This window comes from Vipera berus (assembly GCF_964194415.1).
Source record: "Vipera berus genome assembly, chromosome: 5".
NCBI lineage: Eukaryota > Metazoa > Chordata > Lepidosauria > Squamata > Viperidae > Vipera > Vipera berus.
In genome coordinates this window covers 1,855,730-1,875,606 of record NC_138207.1, presented here as the reverse complement: position 1 = coordinate 1,875,606, position 19,877 = coordinate 1,855,730, and the positions used below count along the sequence as shown (strand labels likewise).

General features: G+C 47.1%; 1 protein-coding gene across 6 annotated transcripts in view; it reads left to right on the top strand.

The window, feature by feature from the left end:
• The window catches only part of TP63 (tumor protein p63), a gene marked incomplete at its 3' end in the record, with an annotated part of 142,229 nt that overhangs the window by 88,959 nt on the left and 33,393 nt on the right, over nt 1-19,877 (top strand). For all 6 annotated transcript variants that reach the window (XM_081329459.1, XM_081329461.1, XM_081329456.1 and 3 more), the window contains one exon: nt 14,711-14,897. In XM_081329459.1, coding sequence (XP_081185585.1) covers nt 14,711-14,897 — 187 coding nt within the window. The remainder of the gene's footprint in view (nt 1-14,710; nt 14,898-19,877) is intronic.

The following is a 19,877-nucleotide window of genomic DNA, read 5'->3' as shown; positions in this document are numbered from 1 at the left end:
CTTTTATCCTCTTCCTCCTCAGACACCCATCCTCTTCTAGCACTGATGATGTTCTCTAGTTGGCTCATGAAACATCTGCAAGTAAACCACCCAGCTCAGAGAGCATCCAGCACCCCACAATTCAACCCTCAGCTACAAACATTCTCTTCGATCATAAACAAGTCCTTTCTAGTATAAATTGGTTGCAGCATGAAGCTTTCCTGCTTAGGATGGACTCCTGGGCCCCCACAAGCTGGCCTGGAAGAGGTGTCCCCCCCTCCCTGGGACCTTGACCTTGTGGTGGAATCCCACAATGGGTGGGGATCTCCCACGCAAGCCTGCAACTGACTTCTTTGCAGCTTCTGGGAAAAGCCCGCAGCTGAAGGAGAGCTGGCGATGGTCGAGGGCCAGGTAGAGATGGACAGGCTGTTTCGATCCTCCAGATCAGGGGTCTCCAACCTTGATCACTTGAAGACTTGCGGACTTCAACTCCCAGAATTCCGCAGTCAAGCCATGCCTATTACTTTTCTCCTGACCCCTAGAGCGGAGCGACTACAGAGAAAGGGATTAGAAGAGAGCAAAGCAGGCTGGGGAATTCTGGGGGCTGAAGTCCGCAAGTCTTCAAGTGGCCAAGGTTGGAGACCCCTGGTGCAGATGTAAAATTGGTCTTCCATCTTTCCTGGGAAGGCAACTTGGGAACGTCGCAACACCAGCTGGTGGCTTAAGAGCCGGAAACCACCCACTTTGGCCCTTCACACCTGGAGATGTTTGCTGGCATCCAGGCGATCCATTTTTGGCTTACCTTGATCCATTTTGGGTGCCTTTTTCAAAGTCTTCCTGCCCGTTTTGGACACGGGAGGTGGGCGGGGGATTTCCTGGGTCTGGAGAACACAGAAATTTTTTTCTCTGGAATTTAATTATGCAATCGCACCTCAACTTTGAATCGACTGGAAGGACGGCTTTGGCTCTGTTTTCTTATTTGAAATTCCCTGCATTGTTTATCTGGCAGTAAATCTTTTTTTTTTTCCTTTCCTTTCCTTTTCTTTTCCTGGAATCATTGCGCTCTGAAGCTTGCAAAATGATTTTTAATTGTCAAAACATATTAACATGCCATTAATAAGGAAGACAGCTAGCCATTCCCAACGGGTCTCAGCCAGCTTCTGACCAGTAAAGTCAGCGGGAGGGGGCGATATTTGCTTCGTGGTCCCAGGACTCAGCAACCGCAGCGATTTGTTGAACAACCTGTGAGCAAAAAGGTCAGGAAACGAGGTGCGACTGGCTCAAGAACTGCTTTGCCTAGCAAGAGAAATTGGAGGGATGCTGGGAAGGAAGAATTCCCCGTCTGCATTTAGGCAGCTTGTCGATCAGAAGGTCGGCAGTTTGGCGAGTCGAATCCCGAGTGCCGCGTAGCAGAGTGAGCGCCTGTTCCTCGTCCCAGCTTCTGCCAACCTAGCAGTTCGAAAGCACGTAAAAATGCAAGTAGAAAAATAGGGACCACTCCGGTGGGAAGGTAACAGCGTTCCGTGCGCCTTTGGCGTCTAGTCATGCCGGCCACATGACCACGGAGACGTCCTCGGACAAGCGCTGGCTCTTCGGCTTTGAAACGGAGATGAGCACCGGCCCCTAGAGTCGGAAACGACTAGCACGCGTGTGTGGGGGAACCTTTACCTTTTACCTTTAACCTGGTTAATAAATGGTCCCCCATTTTGGGTTTGTACAACCCAGGGGTTACAAGAAGACGACCCGGAATGGGGGAACCATTTATTAACCAGGTTAAAGAGGCTGCCTGAATGCAGACAGGAGCACGTCAAGCCTGGCTGAGAACGGCTGTCACGTCTGACCTCTTTAGCATCTGGAAACACAAGTTTTGAGCTGAACTAGAAAAGCTACGTTGTCTGAACCTGGCCTCTGCAACGTTGGCCAACCTCTGTACGGGTGGGCTGCACTCTTTTGCTTTGAAGACACACACACACACACACACACACGAAAAATTTATATAGGTAATCCCCGCATAATTGGGCCCGTGATTAAAGTGGTAAGTCACGGCAACCGTTAAGCAGGTTACCACGTGACCACGACCAATTTTTAGACATTTTTTTGCAGCAGTCATTAAGCGAACCCATTGTTTGCCACGGCACATTTTTTGTAGAAAACTGGATTTACGCGCTGGTCTTTCCAAAGGTGCTTTTTTTCCACGAGTCAACTAGACTTTTTTATTTTTCTTGGAAGACGTTTCGCTTCCCATCCCAGAGGCTTCTTCAGCTCTAACTGGATGGTGGGGAATGAAGGGATTTATACTCCTTGCAGATGACTGGTCATTTGCCTTCTTGTAGAGGGTCGTTGAGGCCACTTGGAAGCTTACCTGTGTCCTCGGGGTCACCTGTGCAGTGCAAATGGGTGTGGAGTCCTTTCCGTGGTTCCAAGAAGGCTCCACGCCCATTTGCACCACTCAGGTGACCCCGAGGACACAGGTAAGTCTCCAAGTGGCCTCAACCACCCTCTAAAAATGCAAATGACCAGCTGTCTGTAAGGAGTGTAAATCCTTCCATTTCCCCACCATCCAGTCAGAGCTGAAGAAGCTTCTTGGAGGAGAAGCGAAACGACTTCAAAGGAAAAACAAAGGGAAGTCCAGTTGCATCCTGAAAAAAGCAACTTTGGGACAACCAGGACCTGGATGACGGAGAATCTCCGTCGACATACATGCTGGTTTCCGATAACGCCCCCCCAATAACCCATTGTCAGGTGATTGCAGGGCACTGCCGACAGCCGTAAATGCTCAACACGCAGCCCTGTGACTCTGGAGGGATGGGGTGGCTGTTGGAAGTTCGAATCTGGGTTGTGAGGAGGTTTTTTGCCATCTGTTGTAACTTGGCTTATGACCTAGCCCAGGGGTCGGCAACCTCGGCTCTTTTATGACTCGTGGACTTCAACTCCCAGAATTCCTGAGCCAGCATAGCTGGCTCAGGAATTCTGGGAGTTGAAGTCCACGAGTCATAAAAGAGCCGAGGTTGCCGACCCCTGACCTAGCCCAAAGAAGTTCCCACTGCTAAGCAAGACAGATGAAAAGCGAGTGTTGCCCCGTTTGACAACGGTCGTTAAGTGAATCAGTGCAGTTGTTAAATTACTAACAACAGCTTGTTACGTGAATCCAGCTTCCCCCATTGTTAGAAGGTGGCAAAAGGGGATCTGACGTGAGCCCGGAACGCTGCGGCCGTCATAAATACGAGTCGGTTGCCAAGCCTCTGAATTTTGATCGCGTGACCACGGGGGACGCTGCAGCGGCTGTGAGTGTGAAAAACGGCTCCTAAGTTGCTTTTTTTCAGGGCCGTCGTAACTTGGAACGGTCACTCAATGAACCATTTTTAAGCCGAGGACTAGCTGGTATGCATTTGTGGCTTCCCAAAGGAGGAGAAGCAATGGAGAGTTTGGATCCAGAAGGAGTCAGTGAGGGGCTTCAGATCCCTGTGTGTGTGTGTGTGTGTGTGTGTGTGTGTGTGTGTGTGTGTGTGTGTGTGTGTGTCCCTTCCCTTTCTTTGGCTGAGCCGTCTGGTTGTGCTGTGTTGCGGTTGACTCACAATTCTTGAATGGGTCTCGCTCGAAGCATGCTGCCGGCTTTGCAAGAGCTTTAATCAAGGCACGGTGAAGGCCGTGTGTGGTCACTTCTGGGTGTAAATGGACAGCAACTGAGATCAGAGGAGAAATATTTGCATCGTGGCCGGTGGGGGAACCTTTAAAAGAGAGAGAAAAGCCACATGTGTGCATAATAAGAACAATGGAGTCGGAAGGGACCTTGGAGGTCCTCCAGTCCAGCCCCCTGCTCAAGCAGGAGAACCTATACCATCTCAGACAAGTGACTGTCCAGTGATGGAGCACCTACAACTGGTGGCAAGCTGTTCCACAGGCTAATTGTCCTCACCGTCAGGAAGTTTCTCCTTAATTCCAGGTTGCTTCTCTCCTTGGTCAGTTTCCAACTGTTGTTTCTGATCCTGCCTTCAGGCGCTTTGGAAAATAGCTTGACTCCCTCTTCTTTGGGGCAGCCCCTCAGATACTGGAATAACTGCTATCATGTCACCCCTGTTTCTTCTTTTCTTCAGACTGGCCAAACCCAAATCCAGCAGCCGTTCTTCGTATGTTTCGGTCTCCGGGCCTTGGATCATCTTAGTTGCTCTTCTCTGAATTTCTTCCAAACTCTCCAATCTTTTTTTGTGATACGGTGACCAAAATTGGCTGCAGCCAAAATTCCAGGTGTGGCCCTCACTGGTTTTGAGACTTCAAAGCCCAATGTCATTAAGGTTGGCTGGGATGGACGCACTGCCCAGCCTCACTCCTTGACTGACTGCATCCCCACAACCCTCCGCCCAGCTACGTCCGCACGACGCTCCAAAGCTGGATGATAATCAACCCACTTGCTTTGCATTGGCACAAGGTGGATGAGCCACGGGGGGAGGGAGGGTGCGCCATTCCCAGGTGCCAACAGAGAAGTGGATTCTTGTCTGAAGGTCTTCCTGGGGGGGGGCTGGGCTCGAGGGGGGGGGCTCTTGGCCTAGTTTAAAAGAGATCCCGGGGGGCAGAAGAGACCCACTAAGGCTCTGGAACTGTTCGCTGCTCATAGAAGAGAATGTTTGTGGCTCAGGGCTGAACTGGGGGGGTCCTTGATGCTCTCTGAGCCCAGGGGGGGGGGTTTCCCTTGCAGAGGTTTCATGAACCCCCCCTCCCTTCTAGCACTGATGGGTGCTTAAACCTGTGCAAGAAAACCACCCAGCTCAGAGAGCAGCCAGGACCCCCACAGCCCTCCCCCTCCTCCTCTTCCTTCCTTCCCTCCCTCCCTCCCTCCTCCTCCTCCCTTCTCCTCCCCATAGACCCCCTTGCCTTCTAGCACTGATGATGTTCCCTACTTGGGTCCTGAAACATCTTCAAGAAAACCACCCAGCTCGGAGAGGACCAAGGACACCACAGTCCTCCTCCTCCTCCTCCTCCTCCTCCTCCTCCTGCTCCTCCTCCCACTGATGATGTTGCCTAGTTGGGTCATGAAACGTCTGCCAGAAAACCACCCAGCTCAGAGAGCACCAAGGACCCCACAGTTCTCCTCCTCCTCCTCCTTCCTTCCTCTTCCCTCCTCCTCCTCTTCCTCCTCCTCCTCCTCCTCCTGTCTGCAAACTCCCTTCCCTTCTAGCACTGATGATGTTCCCTACTTGGCTCATGAATCGTCTGCAAGGGAACCACCCAGCTCAGAGAGGACCAAGGACCTGACAGTCCTCCTCCTCCTCCTCCTCCTCCTCCTCCTCCTCCTCCTCCTCCTCCTCGCACTGATGATGTTCCCTAGTGGGGTCATGAAACATCTGCCAGAAAACCACCCAGCTCAGAGAGCACCCAGGACCCCACAGTCCTCTTCCTCCTCTTCTTGTTCCTCCTCCTCCTCCTCCTCCCCCCCATAGACCCTCCCCCCTTTCCCTTCTAGCACTGGAGATGTTCCCTAGTTGGGTCCTGAAACCTCTGCAAGGAAAAACCCCCCCTCAGGGGCTCAGAGAGCAGCCGGGACCCCCACAGGCTGCTTCCAGTTCGTAATTCTCTCGGCTTCCCCTCTGCGGATCGGAGCAGCATCCATGCAGCCCAGCCGCAGCTCCTCGCTCCAGAACACGGCTGGGCCAGGAGAAACCCTCCCAGGCAGAGGCAGGGTTTTTTTTGGGTGGGGGGGTTTGGAATATGATCGAGTCCGAAGACACGGATGCCTCCCTGCAAATGGCTGGCTCGGGGCGCTCTTTGGGGGCCTCCCCGCCGTCCCTTGGCCCAAACCCTTGTCTGCCCTCCCCCCCACCGTCTCCTCCCCACATCTGCGGTGGATGCAGCCGCCCCCCCACACACACACACCAGGCCTGATGTCAGCCTCCCTCGGCTGGGCACGGCCCGGGGGAGGAATGTGCCGCGCCCGGCTCTCCCCAGGTAATTAATCCCCACAACTGACAGGTGGCAGCGGGGCGGCGTGGGGTGGGCCTTGCGCCGAAGCTGCAGGCAGACCGGCCGGCGTGGGGCTGGCAGGAGAGGGGGAGGGGGCTCAGGCTTTGGAAAAGGGGCTCTTGGCATGCACGCTTGCCCCCCCCTCCCAAGTTGAGTTGCAGGGGGGTTTCTCCTTGGACAGGGATTTTTGGGGGGTGCTTTGCACTTTGCACGTTGCTTTGAATGGGGAGAGACCCCCCTCCTTGCAAACGCTCCCGAATTATGTCCTTCGCCGGGTGTCACGGGTGGTCTTCCGTTTTGTGACCGCCAGGATAAGTCCTCGGCTTAACGTCCACAAGCGGGAGCTAAGCAAGGCGGGTTGTTAAATGCTGAGTCGTGAGGTGAAATGCAGCTGGTTTTATGCTCGTCCTGCTCACCGTTAAGCAAATCGCTGCGTAAGTTTAAATCGGGGTCTCCAACCTTGGCAGCTTTTAAGACTTGTGGACTTCAACTCCCAGAATCCCCCCCAGCCTACATAGTCTCTTGTAATCCCTTTCTCTGTAGTCGCTGGCTGGGGAATTCTGGGAGTTGAAGTCCACAAGTCTTAAAGTTGCTAAGGTTGGAGACCCCCTGATTTAAATGGATCATATCTGCTGGGAAGGTCCCAAATGAGGATCACGATGCTCTCTCTCTCTCTCTCTCTCTCTCTCTCTCTCTCTCTCTCTCTCTCTCTCTCTCCCTCCCTCTCTCCCTCTCTCCCTCCCTCCCTCCCTCCCTCTCTCTCTCTCTCTCTCTCTCTCTCTCTCTTTCTCTCTCACACACACACACACACATGCTGCAACTAAACAAACGGTCGTAAGTCGAGGACGTCCTGCATGGTCCAAAAGTTGAATCCAAATTCCTTGGGGAGTTGGGCGGGTCAGCCTCACAGCGTGGTGGCTTCAATTTCCCATTTTTATTGTCTTTTTTAATTATTATTATTTTCTTCCCCTTGTCTTTCGGCCGCCTCTCCCTTCGGCCTTTGCGTCTTAATCCCCAGAATTGCGATACGTGTGAGTTTTGCACACTTTTTGTCAACAGGCCGTGCACGGAGGGGCGGGTGGGAGGGAGGGGGGGCGTGTTGTTGAAAAAGCAGACAGGTGTGAGACAAGGCCGGCGGGCCTGCGACGTGCACACCGGGCGGCTGCGGGACTTGCAGGGGTGCCAAGTGGTGTAACGTGGCCCATTTCTTCCCCCCCCCGAGCAGGTGTGTTTTTGGGGGAGGGGGCCTGGCAGCCAAATGCGTGTGGCACGTGGGTCCCTCGTGGGGAATGCACTCAGCCACAGAGGCTGCTAAAAAGCTGCGGACAGCTTGCGGCACCTGTGTTTGGCCTGATGCGACATTCCGAATTTGCAAAGATCAGGATTCTCGGCATCCCGATCCAGAGAATTTGCAAAGATCAGGATGCTTGGGATTCCGATCCAGAGAATTTGCAAAGATTGGCATTCTTGGGATCTCGATCCAGAGAATTTGCAAAGATTGGCATTCTCGGGATCTCGATCCAGAGAATTTGCAAAGATCAGGATGCTCGGGATCCCGATCCAGAGAATTTGCAAAGATCGGGGTTCTTGGGATCCTGATCCAGAGAATTTGCAAAGATTGGGATGCTTGGGATCCCGATCCAGAGAATTTGCAAAGATTGGCATTCTTGGCATCTCGATCCAGAGAATTTGCAAAGATCAGGATGCTCGGGATCCCGATCCAGAGAATTTGCAAAGATCGGGGTTCTTGGGATCCTGATCCAGAGAATTTGCAAAGATTGGGATGCTTGGGATCCTGATCCAGAGAATTTGCAAAGATTGGGATGCTTGGGATCCCGATCCAGAGAATTTGCAAAGATTGGCATTCTTGGCATCTCGATCCAGAGAATTTGCAAAGATTGGCATTCTCGGGATCCCGAGCCGTAGAATTTGCAAAGATCGGGATTCTTGGCATCCCGATCCAGAGAATTTGCAAAGATCGGGATGCTCTGGATCATTTTTTGCAAGTTGGGAGGGGAAAAAAAGGAGTTCGGTGTTTTTTTTTGGACGGGGAAGACTAAGACAGAATCTCCACCTTCACGTCATTAACTGGGTTTTTTTTTGTTTTTTGAGGGCTGCTTACAACTGGAAAAGATGCTGCCTTCAGATGGAGACGTGGTCCTCGGCTTACGACCACGATGGTGGCCAGCATTTATGTTGTTAAGCGAGACATTTGTTCAGTTTCACCCCCATTCTGGTGACTTTTCTCCGCCTCGGCTGCTAAACGAATCGCTGCAGTTGTCTTAAGTCAGTAGCTTGGTCATTAAAGGGAACTCAGCTTCCCCCACAGACCTTGCAGGTCAGCTACAAGTGTCTGAATTTTGATCACGTGATCACAGGAGAGACTGCAACGGTCGTAAGTGTGAAAAACAGCCCCCAAGTCCCTTTTTCCAGTGCTGTTGTAACTCTGAACGGTCGCTAACTAAACAGTTGTAAGTAGAGGACTGTCTGTAATTAGGAAAAACCCTGCCCTGCCCTTAACCCTTTGGCCATAGAGGTGGTCCTTGACTTATGACTAACCACTTAGTGACCATTCAAAGTTACCATGCACCTCTGCAGGCTACTTATGACCCGGATTTGAAGTTCTGACGTTCCTTCGTGTGGCTGTTAAGCGAACACATTGTTGGCACTCGGCAACCGGCCTGCCTTTATGGCTGCAGATGGTCCTCGACTTACAACAGTTCCGTTCAGAGTCACAACAGCATTGGAAACGAGTGACCGATGACTGTTTTTCACACTTAACAACTGCTGTGGCCTCCCCAGGGTCCCGTGATCAAAATTCAGACTCTGGGCAACTGACTCACATTTACGACGGTCGCCGTGTCCCGGAGGTGGGGTCCCACAATCCCCCTTTGGGGATCTTCACTTAACAACTGGGTGACTCACTTAACAACTGTGTGGCAAGACAAGTCGTAAAATGGTGCCACTGTCTTGCTCAGCGATGAAAATGTTGAGCTCAAATATAGTCATAAGTTGAGGACTGTATTTGCAGCATCACAAAAGGCATATGAGCACAATTTATGGTTTTGGGGTTATTTTTTCCTACCGGAAACCAATTATTTACTTTTTTTCTTTCTTTTTTTATTCCATTTATTCCATTTATGTACTTCCTGTTTCCAACCCCAAAAATGCCCATTGCGGACAATGGATCCACTTAACAACCATAGAGATTCGCTTAATGACCATAGAGATTCACTTAATGACCGCCTCAAAAAAAAAGATCGTAAAATTAGGCGTGGCCCTGCGGTGGCCCACTTAACGACCAGCATGAATTACAATGATCGCTCCAGGCCTGGTCTTGTTACCATTGTAAGTCGAGGACTACCTGAATATTTCCTTAAAAGTTCTCGCAAGCGCTGGTTGCTAACGTGAAAGGCACAAGTTCCTAGAAAGTCATGGATGAAGATGTTGAAGAGTTTACTGGGCCTAAGACGGAGCCTTGTGGTGCCCCACTGCTTACTTCTCTCCGTGTGGACGTGGTGCCCTTGAGGACTACTCGCTGAGTACGGTTTGCCAGCCAGCCACAGATCCATCTGGTGGTGATGCTGCCTATCCCACATTTTTCTAGCTTGCCAAGGAGTAGATTGTGGTCTATTGTTGTTGTTGTTGTTAGCTGCAAAGTCATGTCCGACCCATCGCGACCCTATGGACAGCGTTCCTCCAGGCCTTCCTGTCCTCTACCATCTTCTGGAGTCCATTTAGGCTCACGCCGACTGCTTCAGTGACTCCATCCAGCCACCTCCTTCTCCGTCGTCCCCTTCTTCTCTTGCCCTCAATCTTTCCCAGCATGAGGCTCCTCTCCAGTGAGTCCTTCCTTCTCATTAGGTGGCCAAAGGATTTGAGTTTCAGCTTCAGGATCTGGCCTTCTAAAGAGCAGTCAGGGTGGATCTCCTCTAGGACTGACCGGTTTGATCGCCTTGCAGTCCAAGGGACTCGCAGGAGTCTCCTCCAGCACCACAGTTCAAAGTCCTCCATTCTTTGGCGCTCAGCCTTTCTTACGGTCCAACTAGATTGTGGTCTACTTTCCTCAAATGCCTTGCTGAAGTCTAAGTATACGACGTCCACAGCATTCCGCTGGTCTACTAGTTTGGTCCCTTTGTCGAAGAATGAAATAAGAGGGCTAGAGGTGGGTGGCAGATGTTTCCATTGTCTTCTCCAGTGGTGGGACCTCAAGTGGAGTCCCAGGTCTTCTTCTGGCGGCATCCTTGGAGGAGGATGCAGAGATGTAGGAAGGGGTCCAGAAGACGGTGAGGAGAAGACAGAAAGTCCTCAGAAGGGCTGAGGCTGGAGAAGAGAAGACGTAGGAGACCTATCTTCAAAGATCTCAAGATGTTCAAGACTTCTTCGCTGCCCTTCCAGAGAGAAGGACACGGAAGGAGGATTTGAAGACCCAGGAAGGTGGATTCCCACAAAATGTCCGGAAAGGCTGTCCTGAGACAGACCGGATGAAGAAGAGGAGAAGACTCAAGAGGTCCATCCCTTCTCTGGATTCATTCAAGCATCTCTTTCGGGACGCTTGCATTTGGGCAGCGGGGGTGGACTGGATGACCTTGTTGGTGTCTCCCAACACTTAAGGTTCCCAGTCAGTTTTTTTCAGTGCAGTTGGATGCAGCAATGGTCGTGAGGGTGAGGATTGGTTGTAAGTGCGAGGACCTGCCCTAAGTCCCTTTTTTTCAGTGCCGTTGTAACTCCGAACCGGTTGCTAAATGAATGCTTGTAAGTCGAGGACTGTTTTTTTTTCCTATCAAATAACGACTGTCAAATGTTTTTCTTTTTTTCTTTTTAAGGCAAAATGAACAGTGGGCCCCGCTCTGTCTGCCTTCATTCTGATAATTTTTTTTTCAACCAGGACATCTTCAAAAGGCCATTTTTGGGGGTGGGGGTGGGGAGAGAAATCAGTTGCCTCTTTGCTCCGAATGTCGCAATGCGCCCAACACACACACACACACAAACACACACACACACACTCTGTTCTTCTTTTTCTGGTCTTTTTTGTTTCTTTGTTTTTTTTCCCCGAATCGCCCGGCCTGGCACGCTCCTATTTCCGCAGGCTGTGTAAACCTTTTGTGTGCCTAAATCCTTAGCCTGCGGGTACGAAACACACAAGAGACGGTTGCACAATCCCACATTGTCGCGCTTCAAAAAAAAAAGAAGGCTTAAGACACGTGGGGGGGGGGCGTTTTTAATGCCTGGGCTTTGGGCAGCCGCACCCACAAACTTTGGAAAGCAAAAAGGCTTCGGGGTGGTGGGTTTTTGTTTGGCCAAGAGGGTTAGGGCCCCTTTTGTTCTTGCGACTCCAGGGGGGACTCCCCCAATTCTTTTGCCGGGGTGGGGTGGGGGTGGGAAGAAGGGGTGTCCAACCACCTTGGCCCCGGGGCTGTGTTTTCCCAGCTGCCTGCCGCCTTCCCGCCCACGGGCACCTCCTGCCAAGGGACCTTATCTGGACAAGGTGCCCGAGGCTGGATCGACGCGTTCCTGCCAGCCCCTTTTGTGTGCGGTGGCTGGTCCGGGACGGGCATCCGGGCGCAAAGAGACACGGCGTTCCCCGGAAAGGGCCAGGGGCTTTCCGAGGGCTTGGCATCCCCTGGCAGAGGGGGGTGGGAGGGGGGGGCATCGTAAGGCATGTTTGTGGCATGCAGGAGTTGGTTTTTTTCCCCCCCTTATGGGCAGGTTTGGAAGCTTATGGAGCCGTCTCCATACGGAGATAACCTGCCTGTGGGTTTCCTCTGCTCCTTCTTCCTCTCTCTTCTCCTTTCTTTCGCCACTCCGTCCTTCTTCTCCGTTTCCTCCGCCCTATCTCTTCGGCTGCAGCACCCCTGCGCCTCTTCCTCCAGGAGCATCCAGTCTCCCCCTGCCGCTCCTGCTGCTGCTGCTCCTCCTTCGCCACCAGCATTCCTCCTCCTCCTCCTCCCCTTCTTCCTTCTCGTTGTCTTCTCCGTTCCCTTCTTCTTCTCTTATTTGTTTTTCTTCTTCTCTTTTTTCCTTTCCCTTCTCCTCTACCTTCTCTTTTGCCTTCTCCTCCTTAATTTCTCCTTTCTTCCTCCCTCCCTCTTTTTTCCTTGTTCCTATTTCCATCTCCCTCCCTCCCTCCCTCCCTTTCTTCTTTGTTCCTATTTCATTCCTTCCTCCAAACCTCCCTCCTTCCTTCCTTCCTTCTTCCCTTTTTCCTCCCCTCCTCCCTCTCCCTCCCTCCCTTCCTTCTTTCCCTCCCTCCATCATTCCTTTTTCCTTCTTCCCTCTTTCCTTCCCTTCTCCCTCTCCCTCCCTCCCTTCCTTCTTTTCCTCCCTCCATCATTCCTTCTTCCCTTTTTCCTCCCCTCCTCCCTCTCCCTCCCTCCCTTCCTTCTTTCCCTCCCTCCATCATTCCTTCTTCCCTCTTTCCTTCCCTTCTCCCTCTCCCTCCCTCCCTTCCTTCTTTCCCTCCCTCCATCATTCCTTTTTCCTTCTTCCCTCTTTTCCTTCCCTTCTCCCTCTCCCTCCCTCCCTTCCTTCTTTCCCTCCCTCCATCATTCCTTTTTCCTTCTTCCCTCTTTTCCTTCCCTTCTCCCTCTCCCTCCCTCCCTCCCTCCCTCCCTCAAAGGGATTTCCAATTGTTTAGCCAACTGTGGCAGCTTCTCTGGGGGGAATCAAATCCTGGTTTAATCTAAGGGGCCAGACCAGGATTGGGAACCATTTCTGCCCTCCAGCCCTCTGAGAGGGGTTGGGGCAGCAGCTGCTGGCTCCACTGGACTCTTTGAGCGCCCACCTTTTTTTTTTTGCCCCCTCCCATCTCCACTCCCCAGGCTGCTGATCAACCTCCCTGTGGGCTGCTCCTTTCATCTTCTCTTTTATTTGACTTTAATCTGACTTTTAAAAGTGTTTTATTGTCCACTGCCTAGCCCTCCTTTGGCGGTTGGGCAATTTAAGTATTTTTTTAAAAAAAAAATCCATAAAAACAGAAGCAAAGCCCTATCCTGGAGGAGATAGATAGATAGATAGATAGATAGATAGATAGATAGATAGATAGATAGATAGATAGATAGATAGATAGATAGATAGATAGATAGATAGATAGATAGATAGATAGATAGATATGATAGATAGATAGATAGATAGATAGATAGATAGATAGATAGATAGATAGATAGATAGATAGAGAGAGAGAGATAGAGAGATAGAGAGATAGATACAGAGATACAGAGATACACACATAGATAGATAGATAGATAGATAGATAGATAGATAGATAGATAGATAGAAAGATAGATAGAGATAGAGAGATACAGAGATACACACAGATAGAGAGAGAGAGAGAGAGAGAGAGAGAGAGAGAGAGAGAGAGAGAGAGAGATAAAGAGATACAGAGATACAGAGATACAGAGATCGATAGATACACACATAGATAGATAGAGAGAGAGAGAGATACAGAGATACAGAGATACACACATAGATAGATAGATAGATAGATGATAGATAGATAGAGAGAGAGATAGAGAGATACAGACAGATAGATGGATGGATGGATGGATGGATGGATGGATGGATGGATGGATGGACAGATGGACAGACAGACAGACAGATAGATAGATAGACAGACAGACAGAGATCGATAGAGATAGATAGATAGATACAGAGATACAGAGTTAAATAGATACAGAGATAAATAGATACAGACTAGACAGGATAGACAGACAGACAGACAGACATAGAGATTGATAGATATAGATAGATAATATATACATATAAACATACATACAAACACCCGCGAAAACCTCAGAAAACATATATATATATATATATATATATATATATATATATATATATATATATATATATATATATATAGAGAGAGAGAGAGAGAGAGAGAGAGGGGGAGGGGGGGAGGGAGGGGGGGAGAGAGAGAGAGACATATAAGTATATAGATATAGATATATCTGCACTCTACACCCGGCAAGCAATAGGAAGAAATTCAGGAAGTCCTCAACTTACAACTGTCCACTTAGTGACTGCTCAAAGATACAACGGCACCAGAACAAGGGACTTGCGATCGTTTTTCACACTTACGACCGTTGCAGCCTCCTCTGTGGTCACGTGATTAAAATTCAGATGCTTGGCCACTGACTTGTATTCATGACGGTCGCAGCGTCCCCGGCATGATGCCATCCCCTTTGGCAACCTTCCTCACAAGCCAAGGCAAGGGGGAAGCGGGACTCACATAACGACTGGGTGAGCAACTTCACAACCGTGGCAAGCAAGGTCGCAAAATGGGACAAAAGTCGCTTAACAAATGTCTCACTTAGCCAGAGAAATTTGAGGCAATAATAATAATAATAATAATGATGATGATGATAGTGATGATAATGATGATAATAATAATGAGAATAATAATGATAATAATGATAATGATAGTAGTAATAATGATAACGATAAAAATAGTGATGATGATAATAACAACAACAACAACAGAGTTGGAAGGGGCCTGGGAGGTCATCTAGTCCAACCCCCTGCTCAGGCAGGAAGCCCTCTACCATTTCAGACAAAGGGCTGTCCAGTCTCTTCTTAAAAGCCTCCAGGGGTGGAGATCCACATTGTGGTCAGGACTACCTGTATTTGGGCATCTGGGGTGTGGATACGAATTCTGCATGGTGTGAACGAGGCTTGTGGGGCGGGGGCGGGGGGGCTCAGCTCCTCAGCCAAGCCTTGAAATTTCACCCTCTTCGTGCCCCCCCCCCTTTTGTTTTACGCCCTCTGGGCACAGTACTCGACCGAACTGAAGAAGCTCTACTGCCAGATCGCCAAGACCTGCCCCATCCAGATCAAGGTGATGACCCCCCCGCCCCAGGGAGCCGTCATCCGCGCCATGCCCGTCTACAAGAAGGCCGAGCACGTCACGGAGGTGGTCAAGCGTTGCCCGAACCACGAGCTCAGCCGGGAATTCAACGAAGGTGAGTCCGCAGAAGACGGGAGGGTCTGCAGTATGGAAGAGAGCCCTGGAGGTCCTCTAGTCCAGCCCCATTGCTGAAGCAGGAGACCCCAGGAGAGCAGTAGGGAAGGAAATATCATTTTAATGTATGCTGATTAGAGTACATTTAAAGTGGCAATAAAGTTTTTATTCTGTTCTGTTCTGTTCTGTTCTATTCCATTCTGTAATTCTATTCTATTCTATTCTATTCTATTCTATTCTATTCTATTCTATTCTATTCTATTCTATTCTATTCTATTCTATTCTATTCTATTCTATTCTATTCTATTCCATTCCATATTTTCTATTCTATTCTATTCTATTCTATTCTATTCTATTCTATTCTATTCTATTCTATTCTATTCTATTCTATTCTATTCTATTCTATTCTATATATTCTATTCTATTCTATTCTGTTCTGTTCTATTCTATTCTATTCTATTCTATTCTATTCTATTCTATTCTATTCTATTCTATTCTATTCTATTCTATTCTATTCTATTCTATTCTATTCTATTCTATTCTATTCTTTCTTATTCCATTCCATTCCATTCCATTCTATTCTATTCTATTCCTTTTCTCTATTCTATTCTGTTCTGTTCTATTCTATTCTATTCTATTCCATTCCATTCCATTCCATTCCATTCCTATTTTTATTTCTACTTCTATTCTATTCTATTCTATTCTATTCTATTCTATTCTATTCTATTCTATTCTATTCTATTCTATTCTATTCTATTCTATTCTATTCTATTCTATTCTATTCTGTTAAGGAATTTGTTGTGCAGAGGTCTCCTTGTGCTACCAAAGAGTTGCACAGACAAGGAAGGGCACTGAGAGCAGTAAAAGTCACACACAGAAATACACTGAGTTATAAAAACAAAAAGTAGTTTACTTTAAGGTGGTGTAAGAACAAAAATGCACAGTCAAAAATAAACAGTCCAAGTCATACACAATAGCAACAGTCCAAGGAGTAATCCAAACTACAAAGTCTTCTTACCGGTCCAGAGGTCAATACACAGTTCAGGTTTACAACAGTAGTAAACCAACAGCAGAGCAAAAACAGTAACAGTAGAAAGCAGTGAATTCAGAGAGAGAGAGAAGCTACGTTCCTAGCTTCCTCTTATGGCCATGAAAACACTTACACACCCATTGGCCAATTAACTTCTTAAAGCCATAGCATTATGGTTAATATATTTTCAACCCAACATTGTAGGCTAACACCATATGCCTAACATTCTCCCCTTTGGGTAGAATAATATATAACTCTTACAATCTTATGCACATTCTTTCACAATTAACATTGTGTTTCACAGCACTTTGTACCTTCGTAAAATGGTCTGCAATATTTACATCAGATGAACAATACTCTAACTGTATTAATTTATCTTTGACACATTGTCTGACATTTAAATAACGAAGATCAGTATGTTTAGATCTTGTTCTTACTGCAGCATTATTAGCCATCTTTATCGCAGCTTGATTGTCCTCATATACAATGAATGGATCATTTACATTTAAACCCATATCTAACAATAATTGTTTGTACACTAGCAGTTCTGTACATAACACTGATAGACATGAAAATTCAGCCTCCATTGTAGATAAGCTTATGTGTTTTTGTCTAATAGACTTCCATCCAATTAAAGAATCACCCAACATTACAGCCAACCCTGAGGTAGATTTACGACTGTTTGTATCAGAGGCAAAACTCGCATCTGCATATGCAGTAAGGATTAACTCACGATTTGGCTCTAAATATAACGAGTAGTGAATAGTTTGCTTCAAATACCTTAATACTCGTTTAGCTGATTGCCAGTGTCTAACAGTTGGATTATTGTTGTACCTAGCTAATTGATTTACACAGTAAGAAATATCAGGTCTAGTCCAATTACTCAGATACATAAGACTTCCTATCAAAGATTGGTACATAGTCTTATCAAATACAGGACTCTCAACATTAGTGTCCTTAAAATCCATAGCCATCGGAGTTTTAGCTGGTTTACACATTTCCATATTGTATCTCTTTAATAACTGAGATATTTTACTGGCTTGTGACATCTTAAAACCCCTATTTGTTTTCACAATATCTAACCCCAAATAGTGGCTAATTTCTCCAAGATTTCTAATTGTGAATTTATTTTGCAATCTTGAAATGATAGTTTGTGCTTCTAACTCAGTTTTTGTTATTATTGCAATATCATCTGTGAATAATAAAATAAAAGATAATGCTCCGTTGTGTTCTCTTCTAAACAAACAAGGATCAGCATTACTGGCTACAAAACCTATTGCACTTAACTCATTAACTAAACATGTATTACACTCATAGCCTGATTGTTTCAATCCATAGAGGCTTTTCTTTAATTCCCAACAATCATGGTCTCTATCACTGGTCAATCCTGGTGGTATTCTTAAATAAATAGTATGTTGCAATGGAGCATGTAGATATGCAGTTTCAACATCTACATGATTAACCATATATTGGTTTTTAGCCGCCCATACTAAAGCTGCTCTTAAAGTAGTTGCCCTTAGACTGGGTGCAAACACTTCGTCATAATCCTCAGTAGTTTGGGCAAAACCTTGTGCAACCAAACGTGCCTTATGGGTTACAGTCCCGTCTACACCTTTCTTTATCTTATATATCCATTTACAACCTATAGCTTGCTCACCAGGTGGCAGTTTTGCTTTCTGATAAACCTTAAGATTCTGCAAAGACTTCAACTCCCTGTTCATTGCAGCTTTCCATGATGCCTGTTCTTTTTCAGGATACATCCTGATCTCATCATAGTTAGATGGCTCTACACTAACTTGACATACTATACTAGCTTCATAGCGATCAGGTGGACGTCTGATACGCGTTGAACACCAAGGAATTACAGGGCTTTGAATTTCTGTCTCCTTTCCTTCCTCTGATTCATCTATTATCTCCCCTATCTCCTCTTCATCTTTTATATTTACAGGAGATGCATTATCATTACTAGTTACGTTATCAGAGGAGTCCTCAAACACTAGAGGATCAGTATTAACAGTTTCTTGCTCTAACCTATCCCAACCAACGTGCTCAAGGAATCTTGCACTCGCACTGTTATATACATTAGTTGTGCCTCGTTCCCAGAAACGATAGGATCTGTGGTTAGCTTCGTAACCTACAAAGTATAATTGCCTAGCCCTATGTTGGCCTTTACTCCTGAGTTGTGCAGGAATGTGGACCCAAGCTGGGGTGCCAAACGTGTGCAGGTAATCAAGGTTTGGTCTTCTACCATGCCATATTGTATATGGTATTTTACCAGTAGAAGTATTAACAACTATATTCAGAACATGGTTTGCACATTTTGCTGCCTCCCCCCACAGTCTATCTGTTAAGCCAGAATCTCTTAACATCGTTCTCATCATGGCTTGTAACGTTTGCCCACGTCTCTCAACAAAAGCATTATGTTGAGGCCTATAAGGGGCTGAATGTTTATGCTCAATGCCAGCTGATTCTAGCATATCAACAAAACGCTTATTTGTAAATTCAGTACCATTATCAGTAATTATGCACTGTACCTTTCTCTTTGTTTTTCTCTCCACGAACTTCAGCCAGTTTGCAAATTGTTGGAAAGTATCTGCTTTTGACTTAAGCAGATAACAAAAACCATAACGAGAGTAGTGGTCCAATATACTTAAAATATAACAGGATCCTCCTAAACTTGGTTTCATGGGTCCAATTAAATCAGCAAACACAACTTCCAAAGGAACAGTTGTTTTGAAGCTGTTTATCCTGTGTGCAGGAGTCGCCTTACTCTTTTCCTGATTACAGGCATTGCAATTCAAATACTTACTACATGGCTTCAGTTTAATTCCTTCTACTAACTCAACTGTTTTACGTAGTGAGTTAAAGTTTACATGCCCTAACCGCCTATGCAATAAATGTATACATTCATCATGTGGCTTCTTGTTCTCACATATTGAGTTAGCTTTAACTGTACTAACCTGGTTACTTGTGAGAACGAATAAACCATTTTTCAAATTTGCAGTTACACAGGTTCCATTCCTCTCAATAGTGCATTGCTCCCCTCTGAATGTTACCACAAACCCAACCTTAACCAATTCCCTTACAGATAACAGGTTGAATCTTAGCTTAGGTATATATAACATAGGTAACTGTTCATTAATGCATGGACAATAGGAATTACCTTCACCAGAGGCCTTCATCCTCCAACCGTTTGCTAGTGAAACATATTGGTTGCTGTTTTTCATATTAATAAACCTCTTTTTCTCTTTAGTAATGCATTGTGAAGCCCCACTATCAACAACCCACAATTCATTGTTTCTGGATGTTGGTTCACCAGAAATAGCCAAACCAATGCCCTTCTTAGCCTTCCCACTGCTATTTACATTCTGTTTTCTACCCTTTCTACAGAATTTGGCTATATGCCCTCTAGCCCCACAAGAATAACATTTCTTGACGTTGTAAGCAGTGGTGAATTGCTGCTCCTCTCGTGGCTGTGTCTCTCTCAGCTGGTCTCTGTCACGCCTTCTTCTGGACTCTTCCAGCAGTCTCCCAGTAATGTTAGTCAATGTCAGTTCCTCTCTGGTCAGGACTTCCAAAGAAGAAACATATCCATCATAACTCTCATCCAAAGATGACAGAATAATGTAGACCTGATGCAACTCTGAAAAAATCAGCTCCTTTTCATGAAGCTCTTGAAAAGTTGCCTTCATGTAATTTAAATGGGCCAGCATATCTCCATTCTTCTGCAGACGAGCCCTAAACAGCTTACGTGTAAGGTGTATATGTGCACCCACACTGTCACGAACATAAAGCCTTCGCAAAACATCCCAACACCTAGCAGCAGACTCCTCACCACGAATATGGACAAGCTGCTGGTCATTCAGTGTTAGTCCAATAATGCAAAGAGCTTTCTCATTGTTTTGTTTAAAGTCGTCTAACTTCTTTGCATCCTCTTCATCATCTGGATCC